The following is a 17,867-nucleotide window of genomic DNA, read 5'->3' as shown; positions in this document are numbered from 1 at the left end:
AATAAAGAAGCCGAAACTATTACTTATAATATAAGCAACTAGCTCAAATGAATTTAAAAAAAGACTGAATATACTGAACAGGAAATCTTTCTAAATAAGCCAAAGTTAGACCGAGAAAAGAAATGCAAGAATTGAAAGTCGACTAAAACAAGGATAGATGAACTTCATATGTGCAGCTTTTTGAAGGCTGATTCATTAACATTGAACGTTAGCAATTAGAAAGCTAAACCCCCTTTTTTGTCGTAAAGCTGCAGCGACACCATAGTCAATTTGTAGATGTGAGTCCATATATGAATTTTGATTAATTGTATATTTGATATATTTAAAGTGTGATAGAATCAATGTTGTCCCAACTTTAAAACAATATAGGTTTGATTCAAACTATTTCTATCGATGTAAGAAAAGTATTGATTTAAAAAAAAATATATCATATGCATACAAATGATACAGTAGGCAGTAACAAAACATATTTTTCTTCAGGTGTTCCGTTGGTGATTGTAGGAATAACTCTTGGAGTAACGCGCCTTAAAGGCTATCATTCGGAAAAATAGTATGTATAAATTAGTATGAATAAGAATAGAAAATGAAAAGTGTTTTATACTTTATCTACTTAAAAGCCTATGTTTCACCAACTTTAACTTCAAACAATAAAAAAAGTTTTGTTATTCAATGTTTTGAATGTTTTCTATGTTTTCTATGTTTTTTTAGTTAACCAGTATTTCGAGTTTTTATGTTTGGATTAAACGTTGATCACATGAATCAGCAATACAATTAAAACTTGTATTTCAGGTCAAAGTGTTTGACCTGATTAAAATTGAATTGTCAATTTAAGATTAACTGAAAGCTACATATTTACAATGGTCAAATTCTGAACAAAACTAAATTCTGCTATCTTAATGAAATTTTCAGTAATTTGTAATCCCTAATGCATTGCATTGATTTCATGGATCAGCCATAGTTTGATTTTTCGATTTTTCACTTTTGTCGTGTTGATAATTGGCTTTTGGTGTATATATACTTATATCTAGGCATCGGGAATAAATCAAACGTCAGTGTTTCTCAAAATAATTTTCTATTTCAAGGACATGGGTACAGTTCAATATGATTAAAAAGAATACTAGTATCAACATTAACGCTTTCCCACCAGATGTAACACGTTTGATTATGAAATGCACGATTAAACTACTGGAACATAATATTTTTTTTGTATATACAACTACAATATACATTAATATCATGAGATATAGAATATTCCAAATCAAATCAGATAAATGTTTTATCCTAAATGAAAATCTAGGGCACTACACACACACATACACGAAAAAAAAGACTAAAACAAATGACAGTTGTGTTTTGTTTGTTTGATAATTTATTTATGGCGTATACGCTACTTCCTATTGGGACCCCGTGTATAGTTTCGAAATAGATGTATGATGAAATGAGCATAAATGAACAACTCCGTTTTAAGTGAACACAATTAAATTGATTTTTTTTCAAAGAGTCTTATAAAGTGTCTCTATTTGATTTTTGTATTATATGTTTTCAGTTGCTGGCTAAGCACAAATAATTTTGTAGTTATGGCCTTTGTTGGACCTGCTTTACTTATTATACTGGTAAGCTTATTTACAGATTATATCTCATATTTAAAGATGAAAGAAACACACAACAAATGATCTGCTTTATTAATTTAATTATCATTACTGGACTGTGGGCTTGGTAGCTTTGATAACTATTAGCATGTCCAAATGTGCTAATGTCTTGTTTATTTGAGTATTTTTCTGTAATGAATGTTCTAACATTTATTTGTACTGTAGTCCTGTAATGTAATATATGTATTACTATTTTAGTGTTATATTTAACTTTGCCATAAAAGCGCGAGTTTAGGCTAGCCACAAAACCAGGTTAAAACCACCACGTTTTCCTTAAAGCTTACTAACTGTCAAATTCATGTTCATCGATTCTAATCAAATTCTCATATTTGATTTATATCAGTGTAAAACATTGATCCAAACTATTAAAAATCAAAATAAAACAATAAACAAGGCACATGCTTGGAAATACGTAACTTCGTTTCGTGTGTATTTGAGTCTAGAGGCCATATAATTATTTATCGAGTTGACCTCTATAGTCATCCGATGACCATATAAGCGACGTAAACATAAATATAGATATAAATAGAATAAACAAACACGTGCTGTTGAGTTATTCTAGGTCTTTTTAATTTCATACTACAGATAAAAATAAATGTTTATCATCGTTTTTACCTGTATTAGAATGTTTATTTGTGGATCGAATCAGTCAATCAAATGATTTACCTTTGTTTCACTTTCAATGTTGACATTCTCTTCCTTTAAATAACTTTACACATACAATTCACGTGTTATCCATCTCAAGCTAAGGGGTTAAATGAAAGTTCAATTGAATACGGATTCAATGAGGTCGAATTATTCACTTGCAAGTGAATTATTCATAATCAATGTTTTTTGCTTATTTCGACAAAATTGAACCTAATTGGCAACTTAAAAGGAATTATTATTCCACTATTTGTATTTCATTACTGATTGAGCAAAAAAATTATACAGGTTTTTCATATATCTCGTAGCTAGTGCTCCTTTAAATGTCGTTTACCGATTCAGGAAAATGACAGTTGTTATCGTATAGTTCGTGTCTGTGTGTGTTGTATTGTCTTTTGATTTTTGTTGAACTTCAGTTTTTATGTTGTTTCGTTGCTTTCCTCTAATAGTTGATGTATTTCCCTGGGTATTAGTTTGTAACCTGGATTTGTTTCTTCCCAATCGATTAATGACTTTTGAACAGCGGTATACTACTGTTGTCTTAATTTACTGTAACACCTGACATATGTTCATGTAAACAAAATCATCATAGACACCAGGATTAAAATTTTATATTTAAGCCAGACGCGCGTTTCGTCTAAAAAAGACTCATTGGTGACGCTCGAATCAAAACATGTTTAAAATGCCAAATGAAGTTTGAAGTTGAAGAGCATTGAGGACCAAAAATTCCTGAAAGTTTTGCCAAATACAGCTAATGTAATCTATTCCTAAGGTAGAAAAACCTTAGTATTTCAAAAATTCAAAGTTTTGTTGACAGTAAATTTATTATTATTAACATATCAATAATAACTCAGGTCAACACAGAACTGCTGACTACTGGGCTTGTGATACCCTCGGGGAAATAAAACTCCACCAGCAGTGGCATCGACCCAGTTGTTGTCTACTCTTTGATCGGGTTGTTGTCTCTTTGACACATTCCCTATTTTCCATTTTCCATTTTATGTATGTATAAATGAACCTCGAATGTTATTTCAAAAAGTAACGAATTTCTGAGTCATAAACCTAGACATATACCGTTGATGCTTTAAGCACCATTCTTTTTTATTTGGTGTTTAGAAAATTTGAGGTTACTCTGTTACTTTGATAATTACGCGCAATCGTGATTAATGTTTTTTTCTGTCACTCGTTAAATATTATTTGAATTATTTTATTAGTTTTTCTTTTTATTACATTTGTAAGTATTTGTTTAATGAAATTAAAGTAAAAAAGTAAGAAGCTATATCTGTTTCACAATGACTTTTGATCCGACGTAATCGACAACGTCTTGGCAACGCCTATTGTTTTATGACATCCGAGGAGTGAAATAATCACTGTTATTTCACATGTGAAATTATCGTGTTTTTTTTTTTATTTCATTGGGAAATCTATGTAATTCATTACAACCAATGTAATTATATCTTATATGCAATGCATTGTTATGGAAATGGTTTTCTGTAGTACTGGATAGGATAAAACTTGACTCATGCCAACTCGTTCTTTATTTAACCCTTATAGTGCCAAGGTGTTTTTTTTGCAACTACCGTTGAGGCCCAAGCGATAAGCACTTGATTTGAAATTGTGCATTTTTGTCAGCTAATGTTCCTAGACACAGATAACAACCTTGTATACATAAGTCTGAGCTATGTTTTCTGTTAATAAAACACAAGTTGAGTAAAATGTCATTTATTCAGAAATTAATTTAAAATGCAATTTACATCATAACAATTATGATAGTACTGCATAAATGACAATGACTTTAATAAGCAAAGGTGGGGTTGAAAAAGTGCCACACCGTAACAAAATAAACATTATAAAAAAAACAAAAATAAAAGTGAAAAATTAACTCACCAACATATGTATATACAAATTATATAAACACTACATGAATATTGTAATTAGTTCATGTTTAAAGAAAAATAAATGTCCTATATGAAAACACTTAAAAGGGAGGGAAATGGGAGGTTTTTCAGATCAAATTTAAAACGATCGTTTCTCTCTCCCAAAACAAAGGCGAATGAACGCATGTCCAAGCACATGTATAAATTTGATATTAATTACAGATCTAAAGAATTGACCAATCAAATAATGTTATTAGATGATCATGCATTGAACATGCTGCAGTCCTTCACGTCATGTTGATATACTTAAACAAAGAAATGTCTTCTTACACAGATGACATTAATAAAATCAATATTATCAGAAATTCCAGCCAAAAAGTCTTTTATCTACAATAAATGTTAATTTATTGAAACATTTAAATTGAACAAAGACTAGCAGGGGAAAACTATGTTAGTATAACACCTAGTATGACAAAGATTCAGTATAATACAATCAACTAAACAATTTTTAAAAATAAACACACATATAACAATCTTACATAGATGCCAACAAAGAAAGTTTTTATGATCTTGGTGTTTTTCCCACATATCGTAACCACAATCCCTGTCCTCTTTATCTCAAAGTGACAATTTGCCTCGGCGTTTGCAGCTTTTCTCCGACAGATGAGTTTTCATGTTGCCTTGGTATTTTCTGCTATGTTTTGTCTTATCTGTTTGCTCATTGTATTTCCTATTTGTATTCCTGTTGAATTTTTAATGCACGCTTGGTATTTCTAGATAAAAACATCTTTAATCTTTTGTGTTTGTCAAAATTCTTTCGTAGCAAAGCGATTTTTCATTGAGAGAACGACTTACTAGTAATTAACAAATCAACAAATTAGCATCTATCATAATTCTATTGATATCTATTCCCTGATTGTAGATTAATATAGGAATAATACATGTTGTATTAAAAGCTATTTATTCTACACATGCTATGGTGAACGAAAGATTAAAGAAAAAAGTCAGGTTTGTATTTTTTTCAGTCTAAGTCTGTTTTAAGCGAATACGTCTAATTATAGCCTGATATATTTTTCCTTTGTGCAGATACAAGAAGATGTGGTATGAGTGCCGATGAGATTTAGATCCCAGATAAAAAATGAAAAAAAAGCAACTACAGGTTAAACGGTTTTCATCACGTAGACTTGGCTCACACCAAACAGTAATCTGTAAATGGCCCCCAAAAATTACTAGTTTAGAACCATTCAAACGAGAAAACCAACGAGAAATGAACAACATTTATGAACCACATCAACAAACGATAACAACTGGACATCAGATATGTATATACATATCTATTATTTGTACTGCATTGTTCTATTCTGCTTATATTTTTGAATTATTGCATTTGATAATAAAGTAGTGAAATGATGCAAAACCAACATGAATGTACTCGAAGTCCCTCAATCATTGATTAGAGTTGAGGTGACACTAGTGTAACAATATGTAACGATCTTCAAATCTCATAAAATTGATTCCGAAGAGACAAATCAAGATAAAAAACAAAATTACAGCTGAACCAAGAGTACCTGCTGCAATAATTAAAAGGGGTATGGAGAAAGAATCAAATCCGAATATCTCTCTGGAAAATATGCATGATAATGTCCCTATTAGCCGTATACATGTTGTGTCTGTTCAAAGTTCCATAACTCGAAATGTCAACCCGAGAAATTTAAGTCATTCTACATGCACCAATACCGACAAAAGTGTTCAGTTGACAAACATATTATCTAAGCTAAATTGAGCTAGTACACGCCATTTTAAAGTCCGATGTGCCAACATAAAATAAATACAAAAGAAAGCGTTCTTAAGTTAATGCTGTTGTAACATTGCATGCGAATTAGAGCTATCGTTTTTACGGACAGGCGACAAAATTTACGGGCGAACATTTTTATGCCATAATACATCTTTACTTTGGGCGTAAAAACTGATTTGTCGACTTGATAAGTGCGTGCTACTGTATATAATGCATATATGCATCAACTACTATGCGAATTCACAATAAGAATAGGACATAATCATCAAAGATCAATTTTTTTTTGGAATTTTTTGAAATACTAAGGCTTTTCTACCTCAGGCATAGATTACCTTAGCGGTATTTGGCAATACTTTTAGGAATTTTGGTCCTCAATGCTCTTCAACTTCGTTCTTTATTTGGCCTTTTTAACTTCTTTAGATTCGAGCGTTACTGATGAGTCTTTTGTAAACGAACACGCGTCTGGCGTATACTAAATTTGGTCCTGGTATCTATGATGAGTTTATTTACTATAGTAGTTCTATAGGTAAAGAAGTATTTATTTTTTATAGAGCGGGTGTTAAATGTATGGTTGTATTAATACCAGTATTAGGATTATCATGGTTATTTGGAATTCTGGCATATAATGAAGATACCATCATATTTCAGTATTTATTTGGTATTTCTACTTCCCTCCAGGTATATTTTCATATATATTTATATATATTACTAAATATTAAATTGTTCTTTAAATGCATTACTAACGAATTAACAACATATAAAAAATAAGATATTTTTTTCAACTTTTAAAAAATAAATGCAGAATTTTGAAATAATGTTTTTTAAAGCACAGCAGCTAGTTTAGTTCAACTTAAACATGTTAAATGGGAGTCAGATGATACCAAAATGATATTCAAACTCATATGGAACAATACAGCGAAAAAACGACTAAAACGTTAAAATAATAAATAAAAAATATCTGATATACAATTTTCTTACATGCATACAGCCTTTATGATGATAATTTCTTTTACATGAGTTGCGCGTGTGGTGAGCATCATCAGAAATTAAAAATGTAAAGAATGACAAAATTAAAGGTATTAAAGAAATAAGTACGATTTTGGTTATTGAATCAATCCGCAAAAACCATTCTTGTAATTCTTTTTCAAATATATGACCTAATTCAAAAACGAAACCAGGTCCGAAGAGAAAAGGGCCATTACTCTATCCAACGTGACTACCTGTGTATTTACATTTACGTTTATACATGGGGACATGCATAGCTGCAGTTTCTGAGGGTTATTTCAATACTAAATATGTTTGACATGTTATTTTAAAAACGTTAACGGAACCAATTTTTTGGCACCCGATATGCATGTAAACAGGCAATACAATCTGACAAAGTTGACTTATCTGTTTTTAAGTCTTTTTGTTGCTTTTTTATGTTTTCAGGGATTTATTATATTTATAAGAGATGCAGTTTCAAATAAAAAGGTGTGTTCTAAAGAATTATGTATTGATAAAACTTTCAGTTTGACAAATTGTTGATTCAACAACATCCAGTAATAATTAAACGTAGTTTATTCTTATCCATAACTTACACAAGTTTTTAGAACTGATAATAACATAAACGGTACCTATTTAACTGCGCCATATGCGATATCGACACCGTATGTCCCTCCAGTTAAATTCGAGGCAAACAATTGAAAACCAAATAGTTATACCGAACTCCAAAACAAATTTGAAAAAGGGCACTCAATAACAACTTAAAAAATCTACGATATCAAGCAACCGAAAAACATTAAACCAAAACAATGCCATATTCCTGACCTGAAACAGGTATTTCCGACAAATTGGGTGGGTTAATATAAAAATGAGGAGATGTAGTATGATTGCGTATGAGACAACTATCCATCACAGTCTAAATTTATTGAATTCAAAAAAATTGAGGCAAACATACGGCTTTCAACAATAAGAAACACCATACGGTATTGTCAGCTAAAAAAAACCGACATGAAAAATATTAAACAGTTAAATTGAGAAAAATAACGGCTTAGAATATAACAGATCAATTTACGAAAAAAAAATCAAAAGACATAAACCAACAAAGCCACCGAGCTAACTCATGAATTGGTACAAGCAATTTAAGAATGTTTCGGTGTAAAAAATGTTTGTGAGCACTGAGCTCTCCTCCTAACCTAGTAAAGTGGTGTAACAGTACAATATAAGATTACAAGTGCAGATCTTTAAGTACTTGCAGTTATTTCTTCTTTCCTTTTAATGTATGATCGTTATTTAAAAACCAATACAATTTTGAATTATGACAACATAATTTATGCACCCTTCCTTGTTCTATCATTCACAAAAAAACCCAGAATAGAGGACATATAATCTTCACGATTTTCACTTACTTATTCATTCAGTGTTTTATTGCATTTTAGTTACACGAAGGAATCAGAAAAGCGGTGCATAGATACAGATCAAAGTCGATGTTAAAAGGAAGCAGTAAAACACAGGTTTGATCAAACTTTTACATGTCTAGACGATTAAGAAACAACTAAACAAATCTCATCATGTGAATCACAATCGAAATTTAAGTTATCCATGATCCACATTGTGTTCGAATTTATCAACGCGTCTTATATTTCAATGATGATGATTTCTGCAAAAACAGTGGCATAGCAAGAAAACCAAACGCCAAGGATAATTACAAACGCAAAGTCATTCACCAATGTACACTTGGTACAAATACATTTTGCTAATAGTGTGTATTTTACCCTACTGAAGTTTATTCATACAGGAACTTCTTAAGAAGAAACAAAAGAAGTAAGCAACATCCTTTAACCTTACTTTTCGCTATATAAATGATGTCTTCTCACTAAAAACTCTTCGTCATATCTTGATTTACATATAGAACTTGAGTCGTTTCTTCAATTTCGTTCCCTTTTCACGAATTTGACCTACAGAATTATACCTATTACAGAGTGTGTACTAACATGAGCAAAACGACGGGTGCCACAAAGAGATCAGGATCTGCTTAACCTTACGGAGCACCTGAGATCACCCTAGGTTTTGGTGGGATTCCTGTTGATTAGTCTTTACTTATTGTTTGTTGTGTTTCATGTACTATTGTTTGTTTCTGTTCTTTTTTAGCCATGGCGTGGTCAGATTATTTTCAGTTGCCCGCTGCATATTTAACCCCTCTTTAAGTGATAGTTTTGTGAAGTTCGTGATTTTCAAAACAAAAGATTGTATCTACAAATTTTTATTCACAGTGTATGAGTTCCAATGTACTAGGTAAAAGATCCGACATATTTTGATTCCTGTCGTTGTACATTAAAAAAATTTAAATCTTTATATTATGTTTTTCGTAGTCTTCTGGTTTACAGAACAGATTTGATTTTAAAGGTATGTTAACACTTGTTCTTGTGTCATTAATTAAATTTAGAATGGAAATGGGAAATGTTTCAAAGAGACAAAAACCCGATCTAAGAGCAGAAAATAGCGGAAGGTCACCAGTGGGTCTTCAAAACAGCGATAAAATTCCGCACCCGTAGGCGTGCTTCAGCTGGCTCTTAACAAAAAGGTGTACTTGTTCAGTGATAATAGATGTCATAAAAAACTCAGAAATATATAAATGAACTTAAATGAAAAGTCAAACAAGATTTCCAAAAGCCAGATGCCCGTGACGTGGGACAGGCGCAAACTAGATCATTATGTCTTGTTATATGTTAAAGCACACATATGTTGCATTTCTGTTAATGTATACAATGCAATTTCCTTTTACGGCTGAAACTGTACCGTTTTCACTAAGACGTGTTGTTAAAATTATATCATAAAACAAAAAGCTCATAATATGCTTATATATTTTAAAGGCCAAAATAAAGTGCTGTTCAGCAATGAGTGTTAAAACTTACAATGCATACTAAAATTATCTATTACACCGTTTACATTGTAATGAAGTTCATCTTCCACTAGTTATACTGGAATCGGATACTGCGGGGGTCCTGAAGTTCATTTTCAACTAGGTATACTGGAATCGGGTACTGCGGGGGTCCGGAAGTTCATCTTCAGCTAGTTATACTGGAATCGGGTATTGCGGGGGTCCTGAAGTTCATCTTTCACTAGTGATACTGGAATCGGGTACTGCGGGGGTCCGGAAGTTCGTCTTTCACTAGTTATACTGGAATCGGGTACTGCGGGGGTCCTGAAGTTCATCTTTCACTAGTGATACTGGAATTGGGTACTGCGGGGGTCCGGAAGTTCGTCTTTCACTAGTTATACTGGAATCGGGTACTGCGGGGGTCCTGAAGTTCATCTTCCACTAGTTATACTGGAATCGGATACTGCAGGGGTCCTGAAGTTCTTCTTCAAATAGTTATACTGGTACAGGTACTGCGGGGGTCCGGAAATTCATCTACAACCAGTTATACTGGAATCGGGTTTTGCGGGGTCCTGAAGTTCATCTTTCACTAGTTATACTGGAATCGGATACTGCAGGGGTCCTGAAGTTCATCTCCAACTAGTTATACTGGAATCAGGTACTGCGGGGGTCTGCAAGTTCATCTTCAACTAGTTATATAGTGGAATCGGGTATAGCGGGGGTCCTGAAGTTCATCTTTCACTTGTTATACTGGAATCGGGTACTGTGGGGTCCTGAAGTTCATCTTCCACTAGTTATACTGGAATCGGATACTGCGGGGGTCCTGAAGTTCATCTTTCACTAGTTATACTGGAATCGGGTACTGCGGGGTCCTGAAGTTCATCTTCCACTAGTTATACTGGAATCGGATACTGCGGCGGTCCTGAAGTTCATCTTCAACTAGTTATACTGGAATCGGGTACCGCGGAGGTCCTGACGTTGATCTTCAACTAATTACATTGTAATCAGATACTGCAGATTGTCTGAAATTCATCTTTAATAGTTACATTGTTATGATTACTAAATTTGATATACGTTGAAAAGGATTAATATAATCGAGTATTACTAAAAGCATCACATCTGATCCGTATACATCATTAAATGCATAATTCTTTAGTACAGGTAGACCATCTCACCCTTATTAATGGAATACCTCTTGATGAAGTTTATTTATCCAAATCCACTAAAGCTTTCAAACATAAAAATGATTCACAGGACATAGATTAGCCTGCTTCCGGTAGAAAAATCTAAAACATTTAAAGAATTCTCTTTCATTTATTGAAAAATAAATGATGAGTGTGTAAGATAGAAAAGAGCATTCTTTAATTTTTTTTTAACAAGGTAACCAAATGAGTTCAGATGAATATCCATACGACAAACCAATGAGGGCCCATCTGAGGATGCGGACTTTTATTTGAATGTAAAATATGTAAGTATGAAAGAAATAAGGTATAGGAAATTCTTTTGTAACGTTAACTTGTGAGAATTGGAAACTATAAAATACACTTAGAAACTCCAGAGAATATCAAAATGTATACGGGTGAAAATTTGGGAAGAAATAAGACTCAAAGCTTTATAACAACATTGTTAATAACACATCCCGACGAAATGTGTTATCGAAAGGTCCAAGATATTGTGGACTGAAAACCATCAATTGGATATACAACTTTAAAATGTTGATGGATTCAGTCGAGGGTTATGCCAGGCAATGGGCTAAGCGTGAGAAGGAAGACGTAGACACTCTTTCCGAGTGGATTAAGGTAGTGAGGTCGTTGATACAAATCAGAATTAAGAAACTGAATGAGTCTATCAATGCCCATGCTACGACAATCTTTAAAGACCCTTATATTGCATAACACTTATCATCTTAACTTCATGACAAATATGTTGTTGTCCCCTAAGATAAAACCCCAAACAACATCGTTTTTGTATGTAAAACTCATTACAGTAACTGCTTGATAAACAAATTAGGTATTGACAATTCACTTTGAAACCGAACATATACCCTCACGACACTTACCAAAGAGGAAATCCTGGATAATCATAGGTCTGTTCTATGTTCCTTTGGAATTTCAACCAAAGATGATGAACTGGATCTTCAATCACTGTATTGGATACCTAAACTGCATAAGTCTCCTTACAAACAACGGTATATTGCTGGGTCTTCCAAGTGCTCCACGAAACATCTTTCTCAATTATTAACATCTATTTTATCAGCAATCAAAGACGGGCTTCAAAGTTATTGTGAAACTGCCTTTTCTAGAGGTGGCGAGACTCTGATGTGGATACTTAAAAATTCCAAAGATCTTTTAGAGTACATACAATCTAACTCTCTTTCATCTTGTAATAGTATTAAAACATTTGACTTTTCTACACTTTATACAAGTATTCCACATTCCAAACTAAAAGATAAATTGAAAGAGTTGGTATTTGGCTTTGTTTCATCAAAAAGAATGGCCAACAAAGATACAAGTATCCTGTCTTAGGAAGGGATAAATCCTCCTTTGTAAAGGATCACTCTGATTCAAACAAAACATTCTCTTAAACTGACTTGATCAAGATGCTTGATTTCTTGATTGACAACATATTTGTTACGTTCGGAGGAAATGTTTTTCAACAGACTATCGGTATTCCAATGGGAACGAATTGTGCCCCTCTTCTTGCCGGCATGTTTCTGTACTATTATGAGGATGACTTCATACATGAGCTTCTTATGAAGAAAGATAAGAAGTTAGCAATATCCTTTAACTCTCTTTTCCACTATATAGATGATGTTCTTTCACTAAATAATTCACAATTTGGTGACTATGTCAAACGCATCTATCCCATTGAACTAGAGATAAAGGATACACCAGATACAGTTAAGTCGGCCTCATATCTTGACTCACATCTAGAAATTGACAATGAGGGTCGATTGAAAACAAAACTTTACGACAAAAGAGATGATTTCAGCTTTCAAATTGTGAACTTTCCATTTCTAAGTAGCAACATTCCAGCAGCACCTGCATACAGTGTATATATCTCCCAATTGCTACGATATTCCCATGCTTGCACTTCCTATCATGATTTTCTTGAGAGAGGGTTGTTGCTATTTAATCAAGAGTTTCAAATGGTGAAGTTGAAATCATCTCTTCGTAAATTTTAGAGACGCCATCACGAGTTGGCTGACTCTTATATATAACCGTTTCACAAATGATATCGGATATGTTCCTTACGTCGTAACTACAATCCCCTTCCCTTTCATGAATGTGACCTACCGAATTAGACTATTTACCGGATTTGTTATCTCATAAGCAACACGACGGGTGCCACATGTGGAGCAGGATCTATAAAAAAGAAGATGTGGTATTAATGCCAATGAGACAACCATCCACAAAAGACCAAAATGATACAGACATTAACAACTATAGGTCACCGTACGGCCTTCAACAATGAGCAAGGCCCATACCGCATAGTCAGCTATAAAAGGCCCCAATAAGACAATATAAAACAATTCAAACGAGAAAACTAACGGCCTTATTTATGTAAAAAAATTATGTCTGCTTACTCTTCCGGAGCACCTGAGATCACCCTTAGTTTTTGGTGGGGTTCGTGTTGTTTATTCTTTAGTTTTCTTTCTTGTGTCATGTGTACTATTGTTTGTCTGTTTGTCCTTTTCATTTTTAGACATGGCGTTGTCAGTTTATTTTCGATTTATGAGTTTGATTGTACCTCTGGTATCGTTTGTCCCTCTTTTATAACAGGCCGATACATACATAGTAGAACGAAAAACGACGAATAAATCAAATCTACATCAAACTTCTTAAAATGAACAACACAAACATCTTTAAAAAGCTGATGGTGATCGCCAGTGAATTGGACCTTATTGCTTCAGCTAACGTATTATTGAATTGAAGTTTGTTTCTGGAACTATTTGAGGAACAAAATTAAAAATCTAAATTTAATATGAAAACAAAAGTCCTACATGAAATAGCTTATGTCGTGTAGGGTAATCGAATACGATGAAATATGAAAATGTATAATTTAAACTTAGTATAATGGTATATCAAAGATTACTTTTACTCAAGATGAATAAGTTTTCATGTATACCAACGTTAATGAACTTGTCATATTCCATTTACAACTTAAACTAACAAAACTGACAGATAAAACAATTGATAGATGGAAAGAATAGTTTTTCAGTTTAAACTGTACATTTATTATGTTTTAATTTTCAGACATCAAGAATTCTTTCAATGAGAGAAAAAGAATAGTAGCGTACACCAAACAAATTGTCAAACTAGTGCATGTCTAATGCAATCAATCTAAAACTAAAATTTGATGAAATATGAAGAAATTACTGACTGTCGTATGTTAGCTATATTAAACTATCACAAAGACTATTGTTTTACAGAATGTTTTGATAGAATAATTGGTAAACATACACCGAAATTAATAAGTTCATGGTCGTCAATAATGGGCCTTAATATATTTGTTCGTGGATGTTTTGTGTTGAATGCTATTCCTTCACATTTATCTTGTATACTATTTGTTAATTTAATCAGTAAAAAAAGTAGCAGAGAGAGGAACATCATCCGAGCTTGTTAAAAAGAAATACTATCTTCAAAATATCTTGGTATATTTTGATTTCAGACATATGTGTAACAAGTAATGACTGTATGTACGACACATGTATATGCAAAATAATCAGTACTTACTGTTTGTATATTTACAAGATGTTTTACACTTTAAAGATGGAATGTCTTTTGAAGATTTCATATTAATTCTTTTGTTAAATGATTATTTTGTTTGTCACAAAATAAAATCGTATTGTAAACCAATTATATATGCATTCATTCGAACTGAGGGTAAACATATTTGTATTGATACATTTTGTTTACCCTAAATGTAAATGTGATAGTACCCTATATTTAATGTATCAAATGAATATTAAAGAAATTACTTTTTCCATTTGACATTTTTCCTGAACTTATTTATATTTACGACCGACTTTTGTATGGAAACGAAGGAGATATAGTATATACAACTTTTATATCAACACAACAAAGCTCAAAACTGCTATTTTCCTAATACTATATTTGATAAAGTGGGTTGTCAAAATGTATATACAATCGCTTTATGACGTTGTAAAACGAATGACTTCTGCTTGTTTCATAAGGGAAACTATTCAATTTTTTTTTGGTCGAGGTGAGACAATGTTAATTCAAAGGTTTAATTGGTATCAGTTTGCTGTCGCCATATATTTGAATACTATTTTTTTATGCAACTTACGTAGCAGTTGGACGACCAAAATATAGTAGTCGCCAGTAATAAAAATTAAAACTTATAATATTTTATTCATGAAAGTATATTTTTACGTTTAAATGTACGATAATAGACATAAATATCAATAAATCGTTTGTTTGGTTTGAAGCGAAAACACATAACACCATATATGCAAAAGGCATAAAATGAAAATAAAATATGCATGTCAATAGATGTACAAGTGTAATGAAGGATACAGTTTCATATCAACTCCTCAACATGCTCAATGAACCTAAAACGTCCTGCTGTTACGGGTGCTGTTCGCAGTGACGTCATGATAACAGAATCTTATCTCAGGACTGACCCCCTAAAAATTTAAAAATAATAACGAATAGTTAATCAGATACAAAACCAATTGAGATTGAGAGAAACTGTTTGTTTAACTAGCATCTAAACAATAAACTTATTTCGCCATGAATCATTAATTTCGCGGTTGACATCGTTTGAAGTTGCGGATCATTGGAATCGACTTCCATTTTATGGACTTGACGCAGTGTAATCATATCTTTTTTAAAGGGTGGGTTGAACCTAAAATTCAAACATGCATTGAAAAATACAGGACATAATCATAATACTTTTCAACAATTCGCTATACGTTTTTTTATTTTTTATTGTTCTATTACTCTACTTCACACAAAAAACATGCAGATCAATTTAGAAATAAATAAGTTAATAGCATGTTTAAACATCGCAATGAGAGGAGACCCTCATACATCAGTCGTCGTTTTTGTAAGTCATAACGTCACATTCGACGTCGATTAGAGGGTTTAAATGTTGAACACTGATTTGAGAACGTGGCGTCAGATTCGGACGTCTTGTTGAGGAAAAAGTAAAATCACAAAAATACTGAACTTAGAGGAAGATCAATTGGGAAAGTCCATAATCACATGGCAAAATCAAATAACAAAACGCATAAAAAACGAATGGACAAAAACTGTCATATCCCTGACTTGGTACAGGCATTTTCAAATGTAGAAAGTGGTGGATTAAACCTGGTTCTATAGCGCTAACCCTCGCACAGATAATAAAATAAACAGACACAATAAATATAATAGTCAAAATATAGGTACATCTGTCATCATCGTTTAACAATTTTAAAAGGAACAATTTAACAGAACACAAAAACATCTACTATCTACGAACACATTTATTGATTTGAGTGTCTGACGTCAGAAAATTTTATACGTCACATTAATTTGTCGTTCAATGTACGTACAAACAATTTTAAAATTCGAACGGACGTCGATTAGAGACCCAACGTAAATCTAGGTCTAACATACATAAAAAACACATATATTTGTACTTGTAAAAGAGGGACGAAAGATACCAGAGGGATAGTCAAATTCTTAGATTGAAAATAAACTGACAAAGCTATGGCTAAAAATAAAACGACAAACAGACAAATAATAGTACAGAATACACAACATAGACAACTAAAGACAAGGCAACAAGAACCCCACCGAAAACTGGCGGTGATCTCAGGTGTTCCAGAGGGGTAGGCAGCCGCTGCTCCACAGGTGGCACCCGTCGTGTTGCTTATGTAATTACATATTAAATAAATTCTGTAAATAGACTGATTCAGTATGTCGCATTCGTGAAAACGGAAGGGTGTTGTAGTTACGACATACAAAACAAATACGATATCATCTGTGAAACGGTTATTCCATAACGTTCAACAAACTCGTGATGGCGTCCGTCAAATTTACGAAGGAATGATTGCATCGTCAACATTTGGAACTCTTGGTTTAATAGCTTCCTTGTGAGCAGCAATCCTCTATCAAGGACTTCATGATAGGAAACACAAGCCCTGGAATATCGTTTCAATTGGGATATATATACTCCCTAGGCAGGAGCTGCTGGAGTGTTGCTACATAGAAATGGAAAGTTTACAATTGGGATGTTGAAATCATCTGTTTTGTCGTAAAGTTTTGTTTTCAACTGACCCTCATTGTCAATTTCTAGATGTAACTGTATCTATAGCATCCTTTACCTCTATTCAATTATACCAACCATGTATGATTTCAGGTGTCTTTGTGCTCAGAGCTCAACCCCCCCCCCCCCCCCCCCCCATATATGAGTTCGCTGAAAATTTAATGCATTGATATCTGAATGGGGTTCACATTGAAGCCGCACTTCTGTACCCACTTTTAACCAAAAACTGAAGTAATCCCCCCACCCTTTAGGAAGTACAGCACTAGTTCATGGTCTCATTGCTTTCTATGTTAAATTCCTCTGTTTTAAGCAGGCACACCTCTTTTGTTTAAAGTTAACAAAAAAGTGGCAATCATTGCATTTCAAAGAAACACTTTATGGTGTCTTGTACTGAAAAAATCAAAATAATTTTATGGCATATAAGAAAGAACTGGTTCCCGGATCTTCGTATGTACCAAAACAGGTACTTCAAATCTGACAAACAGACAAAATGTACCTTCTTTTTAAAATTTGGTGCAGCTTTTTTAATATTCAAAATTAAAAGTCCAAAAGTGTTCTATAATGATCACCAGTCCTTCAGCTTTCATTTTATACCAAAAATAACTAAATACTCTACATATTTTGAAAGTAACACTCATGCAAAGGAACTATTTTGTGTTAAATATGTACTTCTTTCTGGTATGTGCTTTCTGGACGGGCCCGAATTAGTGGTGTTACACCTTTAGGTTATTTTATTTGCTGAGCAAACCATAATACTTCCAGCC

The 17,867-nt window shown here is 32.9% G+C and overlaps 1 protein-coding gene across 2 annotated transcripts in view; it reads left to right on the top strand.

Moving 5' to 3' along the window:
- Positions 1-14,249, top strand: part of LOC139493306 (adhesion G protein-coupled receptor L3-like) — a 34,109-nt gene extending 19,860 nt beyond the window's left edge. The window contains exons 17-25 of one of the 2 annotated variants that reach the window (XM_071281580.1): positions 481-550; positions 1,547-1,613; positions 5,094-5,179; positions 6,518-6,644; positions 7,398-7,439; positions 8,387-8,461; positions 9,320-9,353; positions 11,209-11,296; positions 14,085-14,249. In XM_071281580.1, coding sequence (XP_071137681.1) covers positions 481-550; positions 1,547-1,613; positions 5,094-5,179; positions 6,518-6,644; positions 7,398-7,439; positions 8,387-8,461; positions 9,320-9,353; positions 11,209-11,285 — 578 coding nt within the window. In that variant the 3' untranslated portion in view covers positions 11,286-11,296; positions 14,085-14,249. Of the gene's footprint in view, positions 1-480; positions 551-1,546; positions 1,614-5,093; positions 5,180-6,517; positions 6,645-7,397; positions 7,440-8,386; positions 8,462-9,319; positions 9,354-11,208; positions 11,297-14,084 lie in introns of those variants that run through there. The other variant, XR_011656971.1, reaches the window with a different exon arrangement.
- Positions 14,250-17,867: the final 3,618 nt, after the last annotated feature.

Source organism: Mytilus edulis, chromosome 10 (assembly GCF_963676685.1).
Source record: "Mytilus edulis chromosome 10, xbMytEdul2.2, whole genome shotgun sequence".
NCBI classification, from domain to species: Eukaryota; Metazoa; Mollusca; class Bivalvia; order Mytilida; family Mytilidae; genus Mytilus; species Mytilus edulis.
Note: the sequence above shows the minus strand (reverse complement) of the source record. Positions and strands in the feature narration are given on the sequence as shown.